Source organism: Mesoplodon mirus (assembly GCF_964341445.2).
Source record: "Mesoplodon mirus genome assembly, chromosome: 2".
In the NCBI taxonomy this organism is placed as follows: domain Eukaryota; kingdom Metazoa; phylum Chordata; class Mammalia; order Artiodactyla; family Ziphiidae; genus Mesoplodon; species Mesoplodon mirus.
Window position 1 is genome coordinate 44,884,330 of NC_138977.1, and position 20,111 is coordinate 44,904,440.

At 41.3% G+C, this 20,111-nt stretch overlaps 1 protein-coding gene across 5 annotated transcripts in view; it reads left to right on the top strand.

The window, feature by feature from the left end:
- The first annotated feature begins 13,244 nt into the window (after nt 1-13,244).
- CNOT6L (CCR4-NOT transcription complex subunit 6 like) overlaps nt 13,245-20,111 on the top strand; it is a 124,620-nt gene continuing 117,753 nt past the window's right edge. Inside the window, exon 1 of one of the 5 annotated variants that reach the window (XM_082632553.1) lies at nt 13,245-13,569. In XM_082632553.1, the coding sequence (XP_082488679.1) occupies nt 13,493-13,569 (77 nt within the window). In that variant the 5' untranslated portion in view covers nt 13,245-13,492. Of the gene's footprint in view, nt 13,570-14,335; nt 14,417-14,622; nt 14,779-15,046; nt 15,064-20,111 lie in introns of those variants that run through there. The other 4 variants (XM_082632552.1, XM_082632548.1, XM_082632547.1 and 1 more) reach the window with 4 other exon arrangements.

Here is a 20,111-nt window from a genome sequence, read left to right on the forward strand (position 1 = left end):
ATCCTCGGGAAAGTTCTGCACTTAAAAGGATGCATGCCCTTGCATCCTATGTGATTTTCATATGTCCCTCTAGACATTCATGTAGGTAAAAAATCCGTGCATATGATCTGAACCGAGACCTCAACTCCATTTTACCTAAAGCATAAATGGCTTTATTCATGGTTTTTAATATAATTTTTCTAGGACTGCAGTTATTATGTAAATAACAGAAAAAAACCTATTTTGTTTTGCTTGGAATTTTACCCAGAGCAGTTCACCACCTTGGTAAAATCATGTGACTCCTGCCAGTGTCACTCCTATGACAAATCACCACATCTGTCTATCAGTCTGCTTTTGTAGTCACGACATTTGCATTCAAACTACAGGAGAAAGACAAATACCATATGATTTCACTCTTATGTGGAATATAGAAAACAAACAAACAAATAAACAAAACCAAAAATGAAACAAGTCAAACCAAACAACAACAAACATGTAGATACAGAGAACAGAGTAATGGATACCAGAGGGGAAGCGGGGGGAAGGGAAGGCGAAATGGGTAAAAGGGATCAACCGTATGGTGACAGACGGAAACTAAATTTTTGGTGGTGAGTACACTGTAGTGTACAGGTGGTGAGTACAGTGTAGTGTAGCAGAAATATAACTTTGTATACATGAAACTTATACAGTATTATAAACTAGTGTTACCGAAATAAAAAATAAATTAAAAAAAAGAAAGCTACTTATAGGTACAAACATCTAACTTTTTCACTCTGCCTTCCAATGAAGTCATGCCTGAGCATCTCATATATTATTTCATTACAAATTGCTTTGCTTTTAATTATCCTATACATCACAGCTAAGGCATTATCTTTCCTATAAATTGTTTATGTATATACAATATATTATCTATGCATTTCATCTAAGGATAATAAAGAAGGTATTACAAAATATTTGCTATGAAAGGGGAGTGTTGGGTTTGATGGGGTTGAGAACTGTGATCTAGAATTATATTTAATGTCATGAAAATATATTAACAATATAGGATCAAGTGAAAAAAGTAGATTCAAAGCATTACCTATGGATTGACCCCATTTTTATAAACAAAAAACAAACAAAATTTACAAAAACTCACACTGCCTTTCCTGTAATATCTTATGGGATCACAGCAACCCAACTGGAGAGGTCTCTTCTACGTGCTCTATAGTTCTATAGAACTTTGACCAAATAATTTTTTAATTTCAATTAGGGAATAATAGAATTGTATTGTTTTGAGTTCCCGGGAATCAGATGGGAATGAAATATGGATTCTGATGTTGGCTTTATTTTTTAAGCCAAGTCATTTAACTCTTAAAGGTCTATTTTTTAATCTGAAAACTTTAAGATACATGATCAATAACACAAGATTTCCAGCTTTCTGGTTCAATGATTCTAAAGCAAATGTTTGCTGATTACAGGTTTAGGTAGTGTTTCCCCAGTTATGCTCTACTTGGAGACATTTATGGATGTTAAGTAAATAGAGTTCTGTGGTCAATATATCAGAGAAAACACTGGGGTAAATGAAGTAAAACATGTTTCTGTAGGTAGGACTTTTCAATTTTTTTGTTAAGCTTAAGAATATTGTGAGTTTTCAAGAGAAGCAGAGTGTGTAGCATTTCCTGTATATATGTGACCACAGAATCTCCTTGGTCCCTATACCCTGAGAATCTCAAGGAAATAGTGTTCTGCATAGCAGGTGTTGGGACACACTAATTTAGGATGATATATATTTTAATATATTTTACAGAAGTTTTTATTTTCAGAAGACTGACTCCCCATGGTTAATTTTCAGAAATTATAACAAGCAATAGGGAAAACAGTTTTGTGTAGTGATTGTCTTAAATATGTCAAAATTAGAACTTTTTTTTCTTTTTTTTTTGCGGTACGCGGGCCTCTCACTGCTGTGGCCTCTCCCGTTGCGGAGCACAGGCTCCGGACGCACAGGCTCAGCGGCCATGGCTCACGGGCCCAGCTGCTCCGCGGCATGTGGGGTCTTCCCGGACCGGGGCACAAAACCGTGTCCCCTGCATCGGTAGGCGGACTCTCAACCACTGCGCCACCAGGGAAGCCCAAAATTAGAACTTTTAAGTTCAGGTTAATAGAAAGAAGGAACCGAAAAGGTTAACAAAAGAACACAAACTGTAATGTGAGATGAGCATGAGTCATTTTAGAGCTAAAAGGTGACATAGAGGCTCTCTACACATCAAAAGATTGATCTATTTCAAAAAAAAAAATCTGTCCAAGAAAAAAACAAAACAAACCAGATTTGGTGTGTCCATTCAGTCAAAATAGTTAAGTCTGAAAGTTGTTTATAGAAAAACTGCACAGTGTAGACACAGAAGGAATGTAATATTATACATGGAAAGTAGATAGGAAGAAATTAGATTATTTGAAATATTAGAAATATTGTGCTTTCTTGGCTATTTTGGGGGATTAGGCCACCAATATAGACAACCTAAATTCAAAAGTGGAGAATAATTCTAGAAAGAACACAAATAACAAGATTATCCCTGCTGCAGAAAAGAGCATTATTCCTTTAACTGATGATTATTTTAAAGGTCAGCTGGTGGAAGTTCACTGAATTTGTTTTGTGTAGGTATATCAGCAGTTGGTATTAGTTAAAAAAAACCCAGTGTTTGACATTTCAAGAGTTATTTTAGATTACATGTTTTAAATTTCAAAGTGCAAATTATTTAATGAGTGGAATATCGGTTGAAAAATTTTAACATCTAGTTTATTGGCCCTGCCATACAGTGTGCTTCTGGGCCACAGTTTACTGCACGAGATGGTTTATGAAAACCAATCTTAATAACATACCAAGTAAAACTTAATCGTGAAGGTAAGTCTACCATCAAAATAAAAACAAAACAAAACACTCAGATAATGCGTTCTAAAACCAACTTAAGGCTTAACTAACGTAGAAAGTCCTTAAGGGCAAAAACAATACAGAAGTATTTTACAGAACTATACAGAACTATTTTACAAAATAGTTAAGGGCAAAAACAATACAGAACTTAAGGGCAAAAACAATACAGAACTATTTTACCAAATAGTTATTAGGTCTCTACAGGCAAAATGTCATTGAGCTAAATTTCTGGGGGAGAAAACTGTAATCACTCTAGTCCAGGGTCCAGATTCATTGTCATTTCTTTTGAGTCAACCAGATAGTATGTGTCTTCTGATGGGAGGTAACAAGACACACCGAATGTACCTGTGTTGTAGTTGAGCCAAAAATGTTTAATTTCAATCCAATAAACTTTTGGATGTAACATTCGGTTTACAGAAAACACAGGGGGTAGTGGAACAAACTCAATGAGAACACAAGGAAGCTTTAGACAAACCAGAAAGTGTGACATTCTCCAGAACAAATGTCCTGGTTCCTTCAACAAGTCAGGGTCATAAAAAATTGACAGTGTTAGGGCTTCCCTGGTGGCGCAGTGGTTGAGAGTCCGCCTGCCGATGCAGGGGACATGGGTTCGTGCCCCGGTCTGGGAAGATCCCACATGCCGCGGAGTGGCTGGGCCCGTGAGCCATGGTCGCTGAGCCTGCGCGTCCGGAGCCTGTGCTCCACAACGGGAGAGGCCACAACAGTGAGAGGACCGTGTATCGCAAAAAAAAAAAAAAAAAAAAAAAAATTGACAGTGTTAAATAAGGAGAGAACTTAGCCATATTAACAAGATGCGAAGGGCTGCTGGGATCTAAAGTGCAGCTCCGCACTTTCTTTCTCACATCAGATGGAGAAGACTGTATTTCTAGCTCCAAGATGTTAGCTGGACATCTGGGCAGAGCTTCCTCAGTGCCTCTCATCGTGAGGACGTGGACTGCCATCCTCTCTCTGTCCCACCTGTCCCTGCCTGTCCACCATTCTCCTTCTTGCTGATCCAGCTTCTCACGTGCCGCAGGGTAAGTCAGCCAACTAGCCATTTTCATTTCTGTGGGAAAGAATCCCTGACTTGGGCCTCAGCCCAAATAGTGTAGCTAGTTCAACAGTCTCTGTAGCACAGTATGGGACATATATTTAGAGGCTATATGATAAATGTCCTTCATTGACAGGGAAATATCCCCCCAAAATGTCCTTGGTTTCTGAAAGAAATACAAAAATGCTTCACGGAATTCCCCGGCTGCCCAGTGGTTAAGACTCCCTGCTTTTATTGCAGAGGGCACCCTGTTCGATCCCTGGTTGGGGAGCTAAGATCCCACAAGCCTTGGAGTGCAGCCAAGAAGAAAAGCTTCAAATAGAATGCTTAGAGAACACGAAATATCAATTCTTCACAATCCTTCAGGGAAATTATGGTACCATGCATGCTTTCAGAGTAATGTGGCAGAGTGAAATCTTGATAAATTGTACACTGTCTTCCCACTTCTTGGTTTCTTTAGGCACTTCTACTTCTCTATTGAATGTGCTGATATTTTAATTTAAAAGTACGCAATAAAAATACAAACGAAAATAAATCCAAAGGTTGAACATCTTTATTCTTTTGGAAATTTGGAATTTCATGGAAATTTCTCATCTGAAAAATCATCCCTATAGCAATTGACTATAACTTTATCAACAGATTCACATATCAGTGTAAAGCCTGGGTTGATGTCATATAATCTTTCTCAGATTTCAATCCCTAACTCATGCTTGCCACACAGAACTGCAGGTTGCCCTGAAAAACAAGAACAAGGAAAACAATGTCCTTCCTCAGTGCTTTTAGCCAGAGAACACGGTGACATTTGGTATTTTTGGTAAAACAGTTATGTGGGTCAACCCAGGCATTAGCATGTAATCTTCTTCCATCCACCAAAAGGGTTGGTCAGGTAAAAACATTAATTTAATTTATCAGGCAATTGTAAATCCTGTGCTATTAAAGGAAGGAAGTAGGAGGAAGAAAAAAGTAAGGTAGGTGGGTAGGTTGGTTCTGGGGAACTGCTTAGGGTGTGCTGTCAGCAAGCAAGTCATTTTAGCTGATAATAAAGAAATTCATCGCAGGAAGAGAGCCAAAAGAGACCTACTTTTAAAAACCAAGTATTTGTCTTATTATAATAACATAATTACAAGACTTAATATATAGCATTTTTTGTTATTTTTATTTCTCATAATATTTTCACTTGGCTATCTTCAAGTTGTTTAGGGTATGTAATATCCTGTTTTTGTTCCCCTGTTTTTGATAGACAAAGAAGCTGTGAAATGAAAATCCTGGCAAATTGCCAAAGGTAGTAAAACTATTTAATGACAGAATTGGAAGCAGAACACATCATGCCTGCCTCCCAACCCAGTGCAAACAGATACATGTATTTCTACAAGTTTTCAGGCTATGGTTACCTAGAGATTATTTGTGAAGAGATTTATGAATTAAACACATGCTTTAAGTATTTCCAACTTGTGGTTATGTCTTTTAATTATGTCAGTGTGTTTTGTTTTTATGATTTTTTTCTTTTTTTACTTTAGATAAAATCTTATGAAAGAAAGCACAGTAGTTGCTCCTTGAAAATACCTTTGAAAAATTCAGTGTTAACACAAGTCAGCACAAACCTGTACACTATATTTATTAATTTAGTCAAGAAATATTGTCTACTCTTGTCAAGATTAACATTTACTATTTTACTTGTTTTCATGCCAACCCTGCAAGTACATATTATACTTATGTTTCAGATGAAGTTGAGCAATTTGCCTGGAATCATATAGTAAATGGCAGAGCCAGAATTTGTACCCAGAATGGTATTACTCCAAAAGCCGTAGGACTTCTACTACACCAAGTTAACATGCCAGAATCTCCTCTCTCAAAGTGCTGTGGGTGTTCAGATGGGGAGGAAGGTATATCTGGTTGGGTGAGGGATCCAGAAGGCTTTGTGAATGATGGAGCACTGGAGCTAGTGCTTGAAAGATGTGATTCTTTTGATCATGTGCAAATGAAAGGTTGAGAAGTGTAAGCCAAGAACAATGTGAACAAAGATATAGAGTGGGAAAGTCAGAGCATATGTAGAGAATAAATTTGAATGGAACCTAAAGTGAGTGAAGTGTAAATGTGCTAAATTTGGAAAGGTGTTTGAGGTTATAAAGATCCTTGAAAAAAGGGCAGTAGAGTCTTTACTACCAGTGGCTTACAAATATGGGTATGAATATAAAACACAGAGTCCTAAAATTTCAATGGTATCTGGGTTAGGAGAATGACCCTCTTAAGAGGAGTTTTTGTTTGTTTGGTTTGCAAAGAGTAATGGAGTCCTTCTACTTGACGACTGAGAATTTAAATATAGATCGTGTTTACTGACCTTTGAGAGAGAGAGAGAGAGATTAATTATTGGTTTCTAAAAACAGAGCGTGAAAGTTTTGGTGAAAGTATCTTGCTTTAATTTAGATAAATATAATTAGAAGTTTGCTAGAGTTAAAACTAGTTATGAAACTCAATACAATGCTTTAACTCTATTTCTTTGCACTCATCAACAAGCCAGTCATTGTTGGGGTGATGGATTATATATATGCTGTACCTATACTGAGGCTGCCCAGTAGTTTATTTCTGGTGTCAGTGTGTTTAACTAAAACACTATTTCCCAGCTTCCCTTTCAGCTACCTGTGTCCTGTCATTAAGTTTTGGCCAATGAAGGAACGAAATATTTTTTGGGTGGGCCTTCCAGGACAGTGCTTAGGAGTGGGGATAATTTTTGCCCTGCCAGGAAAATGGATAGGATAGTTGGGATCCCAACGGCCATAATATCCCTGATAGAAAGAAGCACCCATCCTTGCAGATGAATTAGAAAAAGTTCCTCCTCTGCATAGATGCACCACTCACTTCTTGGTTGGGTGCCTTTGCAGTAAACAGACTGCACAACCATATCAGGTGGCCCTGGTAGCCATATTGGACGATTAGGCAGGAAAGAAAAGCATGTTCTAAAGATAGCAAAGCCAAAGAGAGAAGGAGACAGGGTTCCTGCTGACAGTGGATATGCCATATCAGCCCTGAATTGACTATTTGCAGACTTATTTTATTAAAGTCAGAGAAAAATAAAATTTATTTTGTTTGTGACTATTATTTCTGATTTCTTTTACTAGCAGCTAATTGCTAGTAAATTAAGACACATGGTATGGTTTGAGAAGTGCTACTATTAATTAATGAATTAAACAAATGTTCCTTGAGCATTATGTGTCAGACACTCTGTGATGCTGTGATGTACTAGGGATAAAGACAGAGCTTGCAGTCTAGGACGTGAACGACAGATGTGTACTTACATAGATAATTGCAGTACACTGTGATAGTGTTGTTCAGTTTGCATATTGCATAAAACACCTGGTCAAGAGTCAAGTGGGGCTGTGCTCTGACAGACTGCATTCACCCAGAGGGGGGGAGGTTTTCTAGTTCACCTCCACAAATGGGATGCTTTTTTTAAAAGATTATAATTCAACCAATAATAATGCCTTATTATCATTTAGTTCAGTGATTTCCAATTTTATTTTAACAGTAGTTAGCCTTCTTTGAAAGAACTTTCATGCAGAAACACCATGTATTTGTTCAGATGTTTTGGTTGTAGAGGTCTAACTCAAATTAGTTTAGATGTAGAAGAGAATTTACTACTTAATTTAATCACACTTACTGTAATAGAGGTGAGCATGGTGTGCTAAGGAAGTACACACTAGGGCTTTTAGAGAAGGCTTTACAAAGGAAGGGATGCTTGAGCTAAATCATGAAGGGTGATTTCAAGAGGAGGACAAAATAGGAAAGAGCACACCACACTGAGGAAATACCATGTGCAAAGATACCTAAGAGAGGGCTTCCCTGGTGGCGCAGTGGTTGGGAGTCCGCCTGCCAATGCAGGGGACACGGGTTCGAGCCCTGGTCCAGGAAGATCCCACATGCCCGGAGCAGCTAGGCCTGTGCACCACAACTACTGAGCCTGCGCTCTAGAGCCCCATGAGCCACAACTACTGAGCATGCGTACTGCACCTACTGAAGCCTGCGTGCCTAGAGCCCGTGCTCTGCAACAAGAGAAGCCACTGCAATGAGGAGCCCACGGACCACAACGAAGAGTAGCCCCTGCTCGCCACAACTAGAGAAAGCCTGCGTGCAGCAACAAAAATGCAACACAGCCAAAAATAAATAAATAAAATTAATTAATTTAAAAAAAAGATACGTAAGAGAGCATGTCCTGTTTCAGAAATGGCAATAGTTCACTAAAGGCCAGGGGTGAGAGAGATGGTCAAGTGGCTGCAGGTGGTGATGGTAAGTGAGAGGCAGATCATTAAGGGACTGATATGCTTGTGAAATTGTTTTAGTTTGTAAATTACGGGAAGTCACTGAAAGATTTTAAAGAGCAGAGTCACATGAATAGCATATGTTCTTGGAGGATGCTGGGATTATACTTAGTAGGGGTACATTAATAGACAAAATGCAAAAGCTCAGGTAAGAGATGACAGGCTAACTTAAGACATTAGCAGTGCATTGGGATGGAGGGACTAGAGTAATGAAAATATTTAGTAGGTCCACTGGTAGATCATGGGGAGGATGGGAAGAAAAGTTAAGGATGCTTTCTAGGATTCTGCATTGGGTGACTATGTACATGATTACAGGGCCATTAGCATGGTGGTACCATTTTTAATGAGAGAGGGTCACACAAGGCCAGGAATAGATTTTGGAGGAAAGACAATGAGCTCAGTTTTAGACATACTAATCTTGACATATGAAGACTGCCCAAATGGAAAGACCTAGGAGGAAACTGACAATATAGATATGAATGTGTGGCAAGAACCCTAAGTTGGAGATGTAGATCTAGGAGTTATAAGCATAAAGATGGTAGTTAAAACCTGGAGATATGACTATCTAAGACTCCAAGAGTGTGCTTGGCTCCAAAAAGAAAAATATATGGAAGTCTCAAAGAGGAAAACGGGTCTATTATGGCCTCACCTTATGCCACCAACTGTCTTCTCACTAAGCAGTGTCTGAAATTGCCATTGTTGTGATTTATACTTTTAAGTTACCGTTGTATCTCTGAGTAACTGCCTCTTAAAAATACCACTGGGGAGAATTAGACTAAGATGACAGGGTAGTATAATGAAGAGAACAACTGAACTGGATATCTAGAAATATCACCCAATGACTTGCCATTGACTGCCTGGGTGATATTCAGCAAGTCACTTTGCTTTAGGTTCCTCATGTGGAAAATGAGGAAGTAAGACCAGGTGACCTTCAACGCTTGGAAGACTACAATTCAAACAATAATACTGTCCTGTTGTAGTTTAGTTCAGTAATTTTCAGACTTATTTAGCAGCAGTTAGCCTTCTTTGAAAGACCTTTCACGCAGAAACACAACGTATTAGTCAGGATGTTTGGTTGCAGAGGTCTAACTCAACTTACTTATCTGAAGAGAATTTACTAGTTAATTTAACTACAGTATGTGCAGTTGGACCCCAACGATGACTGGAACTTGACACTGGTGCACCACCAGGACTCACTCTCTACACTTCTCATCTCTGTATGATGGATTCATTCTACACAAGGCAGAATGTAGCTGCTGGCCACTCTCAAGGCTTTCTTTTTCTTTCCTTCCTTCTTGCCTCAGACTACCACTATAGTGAACTAGCCCTTCTTCCCTTAGTTCTGTCTGAAAACATTCTGGGGGAGAAGTCTGCTTGCTTTGGCTTGAGTCATATGTCCACCCTGTAGTCAAGTTGAGGGACTCTCTTGAGCTGCAACTGCCACTAGAATCACCTGTTTACAGTACAGAAAGGAATAGTTTCCCCAAAGGAAAGGAGCATGGTTCATGGAAAAAGGAAAATTCTAATGCAATTAGATGGTTAATATGTAAAACAGAGGCTTTCTAGTTGAGATCCACCTATCTGGTCCTCTCTGTGTACCCTAGGTGGCTTCTGAAGCATAACTCTGAAGGCTCCATGAAGATCACTGGAGTACAACATTAAAATAATTGATTTTATTGATTGGCTAGTATGCCAGGTGCCTCCAAATCCTTGAAAAATTGTAGCGCTAGATCTTTATTTGTGGTGGTGGTACTTACCTTCTAGAACATTTCTGGAATGTAGGGAAGTACTGGAAAGAATGGTGCTGATGTAGATGGGGTTGGAGTGGAGATTCTGAATGTTCTCAAGGGACTTGAGACTGGGAGTGTAGAAAGAAGAGGCAGGAGGACACCAAAATGAACTTTGCCTACTTTGTCATTTTATCTAGGACAAGCGTATCATATGGCACACTATTAAAAATGGTGGAAAATGTTTATCTTTGGCCAAGAGAGTGGAATTGTCCTTGGTGTCATCCACAGTCGTTCTAGAGAAAGGAACAAATGGGAGGTTGATGGAAACAGAGAGTTGATGGACTGGAAGAGGGGTGGAGGCAATGAGTAAAGGCACCTTTCTAGGATGAATATACCCATGGTATATTGGTACCTCAAAAAATATTAGAAATGGGGATAGAGGGGGAGAGAGGAAGAGGAATAAGATGAGTAAAGATGGGAAGTTGGAGAGGAATGTAGTTCAGTAAAAGGTAGAATATGTCATTGGAATATAGTCTGGAGGCCCTGTTAGGAGGTCTGGGAAGTAAAAATTCAAGATCATATTGATTAATACCTATTTAAAAGTTGTACTAATGAATATCAGGTAAATTACACTTAATTATTTTATTAATTATACATTACTAAATAATTTAAATGTAACACTTTTTTTGAAAAGCTTTGTAGCTATTAGTATAAAAGTGTGTACTAAAATCAGTAAAATCAAATTTGTTTCTCTATAAAATAGTAATAAAGTTCTTAAATTACAAAATTTAAATCTTTGCCTTTTGAGCAAGCTGCTCAACAGAATTTCAGAAAACAGACAAAGGAACATAGTTACAAGGGATCTTATAAGTCTAGCTACCTGTGCTACCAACAGAAAAAACATGGAGAGATCAGATTTTCTCAGATAAAATATTAATTGCTAATTTGGAAAAGATACAGGTGGTCACTAGAACATCAAGTACTTTTTTTTTTTGAGAAGTAATGAAACAATTCTGTAATAAAGCGAATAAACATAAGTGTTTTCAGAACAAGTTGTACCTACACAGTGCTGCTATTAAACCATTTTGGTCAAAAAGGCCTTACATAAGCCAGAAGTTTTTACTTCGATAAATCACTTCTTTAAAGAGATATTTTCTTATTGAGTTATTTTTTAATTTTTAATTTTTTTTAGTATATGCCTCTTTCTCTTTCAGTTCCCTAAAAATGCGATGTTCAAAATCAGCTCTCTACTTTTTTTCTATACTTTCTCTTTCATAGAATTGTTTTTTTTACTCTTAATTTAAAAATTGCAATATCTGTCAAACATGAAAAAGTCCCATGAAATAAGCTATCAAAATCAAGTTACTATTCTGTTGCAAACTTTGATCTACTATAAAACTACTTTTTAAAAATGGCTTAAGTGCTACTCTTTTGTTGTTGGAATGTCTTTGAATTGGAGTCTTATGAGGGAGTTTTAAAAATATCAACAAAGACTTAATTTCTCAGCATTTGTACAGGGCCAACTATTTGAAAATTATTATTTCTTTAACGTCAGTCTCCTTGCAAATGAGAAAAATAACAAGCTATTTTTTGATGATACGGTTATACTCATTAATATATGAAAATATTCTTTTCCTGTTTTTAGTGAGTCAATCTATTTTCTATGGTGTAAAGAGAACAACCCAGAGAGTAGAGATTATTTAAACTTAACCTGCATTCAACTGACCTTTTTATAATAAAATCCACTATTCTTAACTCTGAATGTCACAATTATAATTATTCAATGGATTTGACGCATTTAGTATTTAAAATTTAAAGGCCAACAATGAACATGGCCTATATAAGCATGAGCTTCAGGACCAGCAAACCGCACCGTTTATTTGTGCTTCTTTAACATCCACAGAGGCTCTCTCCTCCTTCCTTACCCCAGTCACTACGGCTACTCAGCCTGTGAGATTGGCAGGTATCACGTGGCTCAAGTGAAATTGCTAGTGCCATCAGCTTTATCCTCCTGGGCATCATTGTGACTATTAATTTTGTGTTACCTTTCATACTTTCATTTCTGGTTTGTTCTTTGAGAATTTCCTGTTTATGGGTCTGATTCCCATACAACGACTGTGAGCTACTTAAGAATAGGGACTACGTATGCTTATTTTTGTGTCTCTGATGCTAAATACAATGTCTGGAATATAATACACCCTCCAGAGATGTTTGTTTATGGTATATGAATGAATAGCTAGGAATCTATATACCTACAGGTATTTGAAGAAGCTTAAATCTGTGAGGATATCCCATCATCTGATTTATATATTTCAGGTGTTTATTTTCCTCTTTTCTTCAACATTTGGTAGTATTTCTCCGTGGGGCAAGTGTTTCTGCGCCAAGGAGAAAAGCCGTGGCAAGATGCCACTGAGGCAGGTTTCCTATTCCGGGCTCCTGCAGTGACTTGTTTGGCTTTGTTGCTTACAAAGCCAAAGGTGATTATTCATTATATGTGAGCCTAGAATCAAGATAGTTAGGAATAAGTGGGACTTCCTCTAGGATTAAGGCCATTTTCAGACCCACTGCAGAAGCTGGTGAGGGGGTGATGTTGCTAGGGAGGGAAATGGAAACTTAACGGGGGGGGGGAAACAAAGTAGCCTGCGGTCTTCTATGTCTTGAGGGGCTTCTCCAATTACTCACTCACACTTCCGGGTGACAAAGATGAAAATGATGCAGTTGTTCTTCTGGTAGACTCTTTCATTAACTGATCAGTTCTGGCTAAATGATGATTTGCATTTTTACCGCAACTTTCCCCCCCAAGAGATGAAGGCCTTTTACGTTCAATAATAGGGCCTAAGATTAACTGCAACCAACACCATGTGCTTGGTGTGCTAAACAACACCCCTGCGGGGAGGGGGTGGAAATCCTGAACACTGCTAATATACCCTTGACCAACACTAGTAAGTACGCAAGCCCAGGGCATGCGTTGGGAAAGAGATTATGCAAAACTGCAACAGCACTATTCTGCCTCTAGAGCTGGTATAATTTGTTTTTGGACTGCTCGTGGTAAAAGCTGAAGCTGACCCACGAAAACAAAATTAAACCCCATAAACTTCAGATGTCAAGGCCACATTCGCCAAGTAAACATTACTATTCCTAGTTTACATTTTGCCGTTTTCATTCTGTAACTGGCACGGCCAAACAAATGTATTTCTACTGTGAGAGGGGAGACTCACAAAATAAACAGGATGGGATTATCGTAGAGCGTCACAGGTTCTTTTATGTACCCCTCGCTATGTAACTTACAGGAGTTACACGTTAAAAAAAAAAAAAATTAAACCACTGAAGGTGTCAGGAAACATTTTCTTCCTTCAGGTCACTTCCTTCACCTCACCTGGCGTCCCATTCGCCACTCAGACCAGCGCTGGGCTTCGCGGTCAGGCCGCCTCCGGCGAGCGGGCAGTAAACAGCGCCAAGTCCAGGCACGAACACCGGGGGAGGCGGGATCACCAGTGTCTTCCCGCCACCCCCCATGGCTTTGCGGCTGTGGCTTTTTGATAACCTACCAGCCTCTCCGGCTCTGCTCGTCACTCAAGCCAAGAAAAGCGAGTAAGGAAACAGCAAGGGTAAAAGAGAAAATGGGTAAAAGAGCTGGCAGCCGCGCGCGCACGCGCACCACGACCCAACGCGGCGCCCCGGGGGTGGGGCCAAGGCGCGGCGCTGGAGATCCGCCTCCTTCCCCTCACCCCACCCCTCCGCGCCTGGGAGTGACTGACTCTCGCCAGCCCCTCCACGTCAATCAACCCTCCTCCTTCTCGCACTCTCTGCACCTTCTTATTAATCTCAATACCGATAACGCGCGGACGCCTCTCCCCCGGCCCTCGGGGGTGTGAACGTGTGTGAGCGAGAGCGGAGGCACCGAAAGCTGGCGTCTCTGTGCAGCAGCCTCGGCTCCAACAGCAGCAGGCGCAGCAGCAACCCCCGCAGCGGCGGCAGCCCCGGCGCCAGGAGGCCAAGGCCAAGGCCAGGCTCTGTGCGGCTCTCCGAGTAATAGCCGCTGCTCCGGCGGCTGCGGGGGCGCAGCTTCCTCCAGCAGGGCCCTTCGCGTCGGCGGCCGCGGCCGCGGGGCCTCTCCTGCGAGCCCAGGGTCACCGTCCCCGAAGCCCGGCGGCGCGGCCCCCTCCCAGCCCCCCACCCCTCTCCTTCTCGCTCCCCTCAGCCGCCCTCCTCGCCGCCGCCTCTGCCTTTCCTCGGCGGCCCGGCCCGGCCCGCCCGCCCCGCGTCCCCTCCGGCCGGTGCCTCTTCCCCCGGCGGGCTGCCTGCATGTCTTTGCTGCCCTCAGCCCCGCCGCCACCGCCGCCGCCGCCTCCCCCGCCGCCGCAGCACCAGCACCAGCAGCAGCCGCCCCGCCGCCGCCGCCGCCGCCGCCGCCCGGACCCCGGCGCGCTGAATGCAGGTGAGGAGGGGGCGCAGGCCCTCTGCGACCCCAGGCCCGGGCGCCCTGCGCGCCCGCCCGCGAGCCGGGATCCGGGCCCTGCCCGCCGCCGCCGCCGCGGATTCCCTTCGGGGCGGGCGGTAGCGAGGCCCGCCAGTGGGTGTTTGTGTTTGCGTCTGCGGCCGCAGCTCCGGAGGGGAAGCATCTGTGGGGGCCTGGTGCGCGCGCCCGCGCGCGTGTTTGTGTGTGTGTTTCCCCTGCCGCGGGGAAATGGCTGCTGTTGCTCCTTCTGGGCCAGAGGAAGAGAATGAGGTAGAGTGTTTTTGTGCCTCCGAGTAGGATCGAGAGTGTTGGGAAGAGGAGCACGTCCCCGGGGAAATGAGGTGGGAGAAGGACAGATGTGCCTGGGGGTGTGCGAGTTGGGACTTCGGCGGGCGGGGAGGCGGCCTGAGGACCCACAGCGAGTGGGTGTGTGTCGGGTGCGGGGATGACCCGCGTCTCTGTCTGAAGCGGCGAAGGTTCCGGGGTGTGCGTGCGTGTGTGTGTGTGTGTTTGGGGGGGGGGTGGCCCGCGCCCAGGCCCGGACTCTGGGGGCGGGTTCCGTGTGTTCGGGACCCCCGAGTGGTGTGTCCCTCCCCCTTTGTGGCCGAGGCTCCGGAGCGTCGCAGGTGAGAGATGCTCCGCGGGGGCCGGAGAGGTTGAGTGTGTGTTCCGCACACACACAGCAGCGGGGCTCGGGAGCTGTGGGTCGGGGCCGCGCCGCTGTTCCCGGGGCCGCGGCAGGAAGCGCGCCGGCCTGCAGCGCGGCCTAACCGCCTCGGCGTCCGCCCGCCCGCCGGCCTGCCTCCCGCCAGCCTCCCCGAACGTCTCCCGGGGCGCCGGGCCCGCGCGGGCCCAGGGCGCTGCCTAGGGCCTGGGCAGGTGAGGGTCGGAGGCGGGACGCACCGATCGTCGTCGCCTTGGCCGCCCCCGCGTCTCCTGAGGAGAGGCGAAGGCATATTTTGGCGTTCCAACCGCAAGCTCTACCCCCTGGCCGGCGGTGGGACCCGAGGGAAAGTGAATCAAAGCAGTAAATCTCGAGAAGACGCGGTGTCGAGATCCCTTCTTTTCATCCGTTCCTTAAGGCTGTGTGGAGGGACTGAGTACATATTTTCAGCTTTTTTTTCGTTGCAAATACTTTTTCGTTGATAATACTTACGCATTTTTTTTAAGATAAAATTTTTCTCGGAGGGGCGGGGGAAGAAATGGAAGCTGGCTTCCCTGCCCTGTGGTGTTGGTAGGATTGGATAGATTTCGTGCATTTGAAATTGTTTTATCCTGCCTCCTAGGGGGAAAGGGGTGTACACGCCGAGCTGAGGAGGCAGGTGAGGAAGAGGAAGTTACTGGAGCTGTCATCCTCCTTAGCACAGCCGGCTCTTCAGCTTAGGCTGTTTAGATGAATTGTGTTCAGGGAGTTTAGCTGAGCCGTTTGTACACATGGGAAGCACAGTACTATATTTTAGGAGATACTACCTTATTGCTTCTAGTTATCTTAGTTGTCAGTCAAGATAGTCACGTACAAACAAGTTTTCCCTCACAGTATCCAAAACCTAGATCAGGCAGCCTGTATGGTCTACTCCAAGTGTGTGCTCTTCGAAGGCTATTTTGAGAGTAGTTTAAGCAGGACGCAACTGTAGAGGTAAATCTGCTGTCAGTAGGCATACAGTGCATTTCAGAACCAATTATAAATGGTATTTGGATGATTATTTGCTCTTTACTTTATCTACTCCACCCTCTATTTGCGTCTAGTTAGCTCATCTAGCTAAAACCCTATGGATGAAGTCGTCATACAGATTCCATCCTTGCAGGCCATGCTGCATAATGGTCAGAGATTGCTCCTTTCTGAACCTGGTCTCACAAAGAAATGTTTCCTACTGTTCACTGGGAAGTGAGCAAAAGAGCAGCAGGGGTGGAGAGCTGTTTTCTATGAACACTACTGGAAAAACAACACATGTTCAGTGGAAAAAGGACTTGTTTTAGGGACCTCAAAACTCTGGCTGTGCCACTTTTCTTAGCTGTTTTACCTTAGGCAAGGTACCTAATGTCTGTAAGTCTGTTTTCTCATAGGTAACAAGGAGATAAGGTTGTCCTGAGGATAAATTGAAAAAACATATGTTTGGCACATAGTAGCTGCTTAGTTAAATACTAGTTCTTCCTCTTGCAGCCCTGACTGTAGGCATTGAAAAACATGTATAAGTTCAAATACTTACTGGATTACTGAGAGAAATATTATGTCACCTTAAGTTAAAAATCAAGACAACAGAACATTTGAGTCCTTTTATATGCATAAAGTATATATAAACAATGTTAATATTTTAGAAGTCCTTTTTCCTTGAACTGACTGTCATTAAAATAGCCTAGTGTACCAGTTTATAGAGACTATCTAGTCATACTTGATTTGTTTTCATATTTTCGAAAAGGCCATCTTTCAGTTTCATTACTGTTTTTGTGAGTTCTTGCTATGTAGCCCTGGAAAAAATTGTTTAAGCTATGTATAGCACATATATGTTCCAATACAATCAAACATCAAAAAGGATCAAGGACCTAGAGTTTATTCATATAGATCCACAAAGTATAAGTGCCACAGAATTGCTATGTAATTGTTTTAGTTCATGTTGACTGATTCTGGAGAAAACAAAAACTTTTGGAATATTTTCCTGAGTGGAAGCAAAAATCGTCTATCAACTTTCAGTAATTTTCCATTTTTATTATTCTGTGTGGAGTGGTAAGTGGGCTGTTCATTTAATTTTAATTGTATTGTGCTGGAAAAAATAATGGTGTGGAGTTTAAGGTAAAGACAACAGAAAGGTTAAATAAAGCGTTTTTCCTTTTTTTTCTTTTTTCTCCTTTTTTTTTTTTGGTGACGGCAGGGTGAAGATGATGTGGGAGGAGTTTCATTGTTTAAGTTTGTAATGTCTCTGTTTACTAACACCAGGTTTCCTTAGGCCTTATATCATTATTATATCAGCAATGTTAAGCTTAACAAAAAAAAACCTAGTAAAGCACTAAAATTTCAACACATTTTTTTATTGTTGTTGTTGCGATTCGCGGCCCTCTCCCGTTGCGGAGTACAGGCTCCGGACGCGCAGGCTCAGGGCTCACGGGCCCAGTCGCTCCGCGGCATGTGGGATCTTCCCGGGCCAGGGCACGAACCCGTGTCCCCTGCATCGGCAGGCGGACTCTCAACCACTGCGCTACCAGGGAAGCCCTCAACACATTTTTGAAGTATTTTTGTGAAGGATAGGAGGGAGAACTTTATTAGAATGCAAAATGTCATGGTTTTGTTAAAGTGTATCTGTTATGGGTGTATGTGCATTTACAGTGAACAGAATTATCTGCCATATGGTTATATTGAAAGGAAGAATTCTTAACTTAAAAACTATGTGATAATTTTTAATACTTTAAAAACAATAAAATGGAAGTGAAATTTGCCCTTAACTAGGTAATTTTCATTAGACATTATGAATTATGGTATTTTAAAACACTTTGTAACTTTTTTTTAATTGGGAGAATTGAGGAAGACATTTTTCTGTAATAATCATGAAAACAGGTGATACTGAAACAATATGTTAAAATATGTGAACAGTGAAATTTATTGCTAACAGTGGACTCCTCTTGCAGTAAAATCAAGGTGGAAAATTGTTTAGGTTTTAAAATTTAATGTTACTTAAGTGGCCTTTTAAACAATCTTTCCAAAATATCCCTTATAAATGTCTTTAATTAGGGGGAATTGAAATACTTAAGATTTATGCATGTTTTACTTTGGGTAATGCTAATTAGGGTAATAAATATACTCCAAAATTTCAGTGGCTTAACACATGTAAGTTTGTATTTTGCTCACATAACAGTCCAGTGCAGGTGCTCCTCGTTAGCAGGCTTGTGGCTTACCTCCATGTGGTAGTTGAGGAACCCAGATGCCCTACATCTTATGTCTCCACCATTCCCTGGAGCCTTGGAGCCCTGCCTGTTACCCACAGGACATTTCTTAAACCCCAAAGACAAACATCTGCCCACATTTCATTGGTGATAATTTGTCACAGAGCCTTATTTGAATGCAAGGGGGACGGGAATGTAGTCCCTGGGAGGTGGGCAGCTTGGGGCATTTCATGATGTTATTTTAGATGGTAGCATATATTTGTGAAATTATGTCCGAAAGGTAAATTATAATACTAAAAATTGCTTTCCATCTTCAAAGCGTAAAATTGTGTGAAGGGGTGGGGAGTAGTGGGAAGAGAAGGGAAGGAGTAAGAGCCACAGGAGGAGAAGAAGGACTTTTCTTCCAAGGTGGGTTTGAATGACAAGTAAACGTCAGCAGCTATTTAAAGATACAGATTTTACAAAGACCATTACCATTGGATTTTATAACCTTTAGTGGGTCTCTCCTTTGCTATCTAGTTATTGATTGCCGTTGTGGTCTACTGGGTTCTGGCTGTTTAAGTTATTTCTCTTTGTACTTTGAAATCAGTTGACTTTGAATTTCAGTTTCTGAGGTATAGTTTCATGGGAAACATATTTTTAAATTTTCTTTTTTCTTTTGGGATAGAGCATTATTATTATTATTGTTTTAAAATATCATTTAGATGGACCTGACTGTGTTTTAGTGTTTTCTGTTGCTGTTTTTTGTAATTCTAAAGTCATTATAATTAATATTTGTGAGGCTTAACCCAGAAAGAACAATAAAATCATCAGGTAAACAACAAAGGCTCAATTATTAACTTGTGTTCATGTTTCATGATGAAAATACTACAACTTTCTTTGACCACCTGTACTAATACTGAACCATAATACATTAATTTTATTTATGGACTTCAATTTTAATTGAATTGCAACTTACTCTTTTACTGCCTAGGATTATTGTAATGTGAAACCTCAGCTCTGGGTATACTTTTATTTGTCTTTATTCTGAACAGTTTGGTTAGGAATCTGGGGAGTTTTATATATGTCTGTATTCTCCAAAAGGAAGATTTTTGAGTAGTCTGGCTAACTTCTCCATGTTAAGTATTTCTAACGTTTTGCATTTTGAAAATTAAAAACCCTATTTGAGAGCCTATTCTGTACCCATTATTATACTTCGTTCTAAAAAGAAAGAAGTAGAAGAGACCCTTGTGAAGCTTATAGCTTATGAATAAGGGAAATAAAGCATATAATTTAGTTATTTCAAAACAATAAATGAACAAGTGCGAGTCACTACAATATAAACTGTTTACAGACATTCTGAGAGGGAGTAACGTAAAGTGGAATGGTGGGTGGGCCAGGGACTACTCAAAGTTGAGAGATTTGTTTTGGTAACAGCTTTTTTGAGATATAATTCACTTATAGAAGTAGCCCATTTAAAAAATATCTCAGTAGTGTTTAGTATATTCAATTTGTGCAGCCTTCACCAAAATTTATAGAACATTTTAGTCACCTGAAATATAAATCCTGTATTCTTTTGAGTTATCACTCATTCTTCCATACCCCTAATTATAGGTAATCACTGATCTACTTGTATTTCCATATGAATTTTAGGATTAGCTTATCAATTTCTGCAAAGAAGCCAGCTAGAATTTTGATAGGAATTGTGTTGTCTGTAGATAATTTGGGGAGCGTCGCCATCTTGACAGTATTAAATGAGTTTTCCTATTTATGAACGTGGGATCTTCCCATATATTTAGATTTTTAATTTCTTTTGACAGTG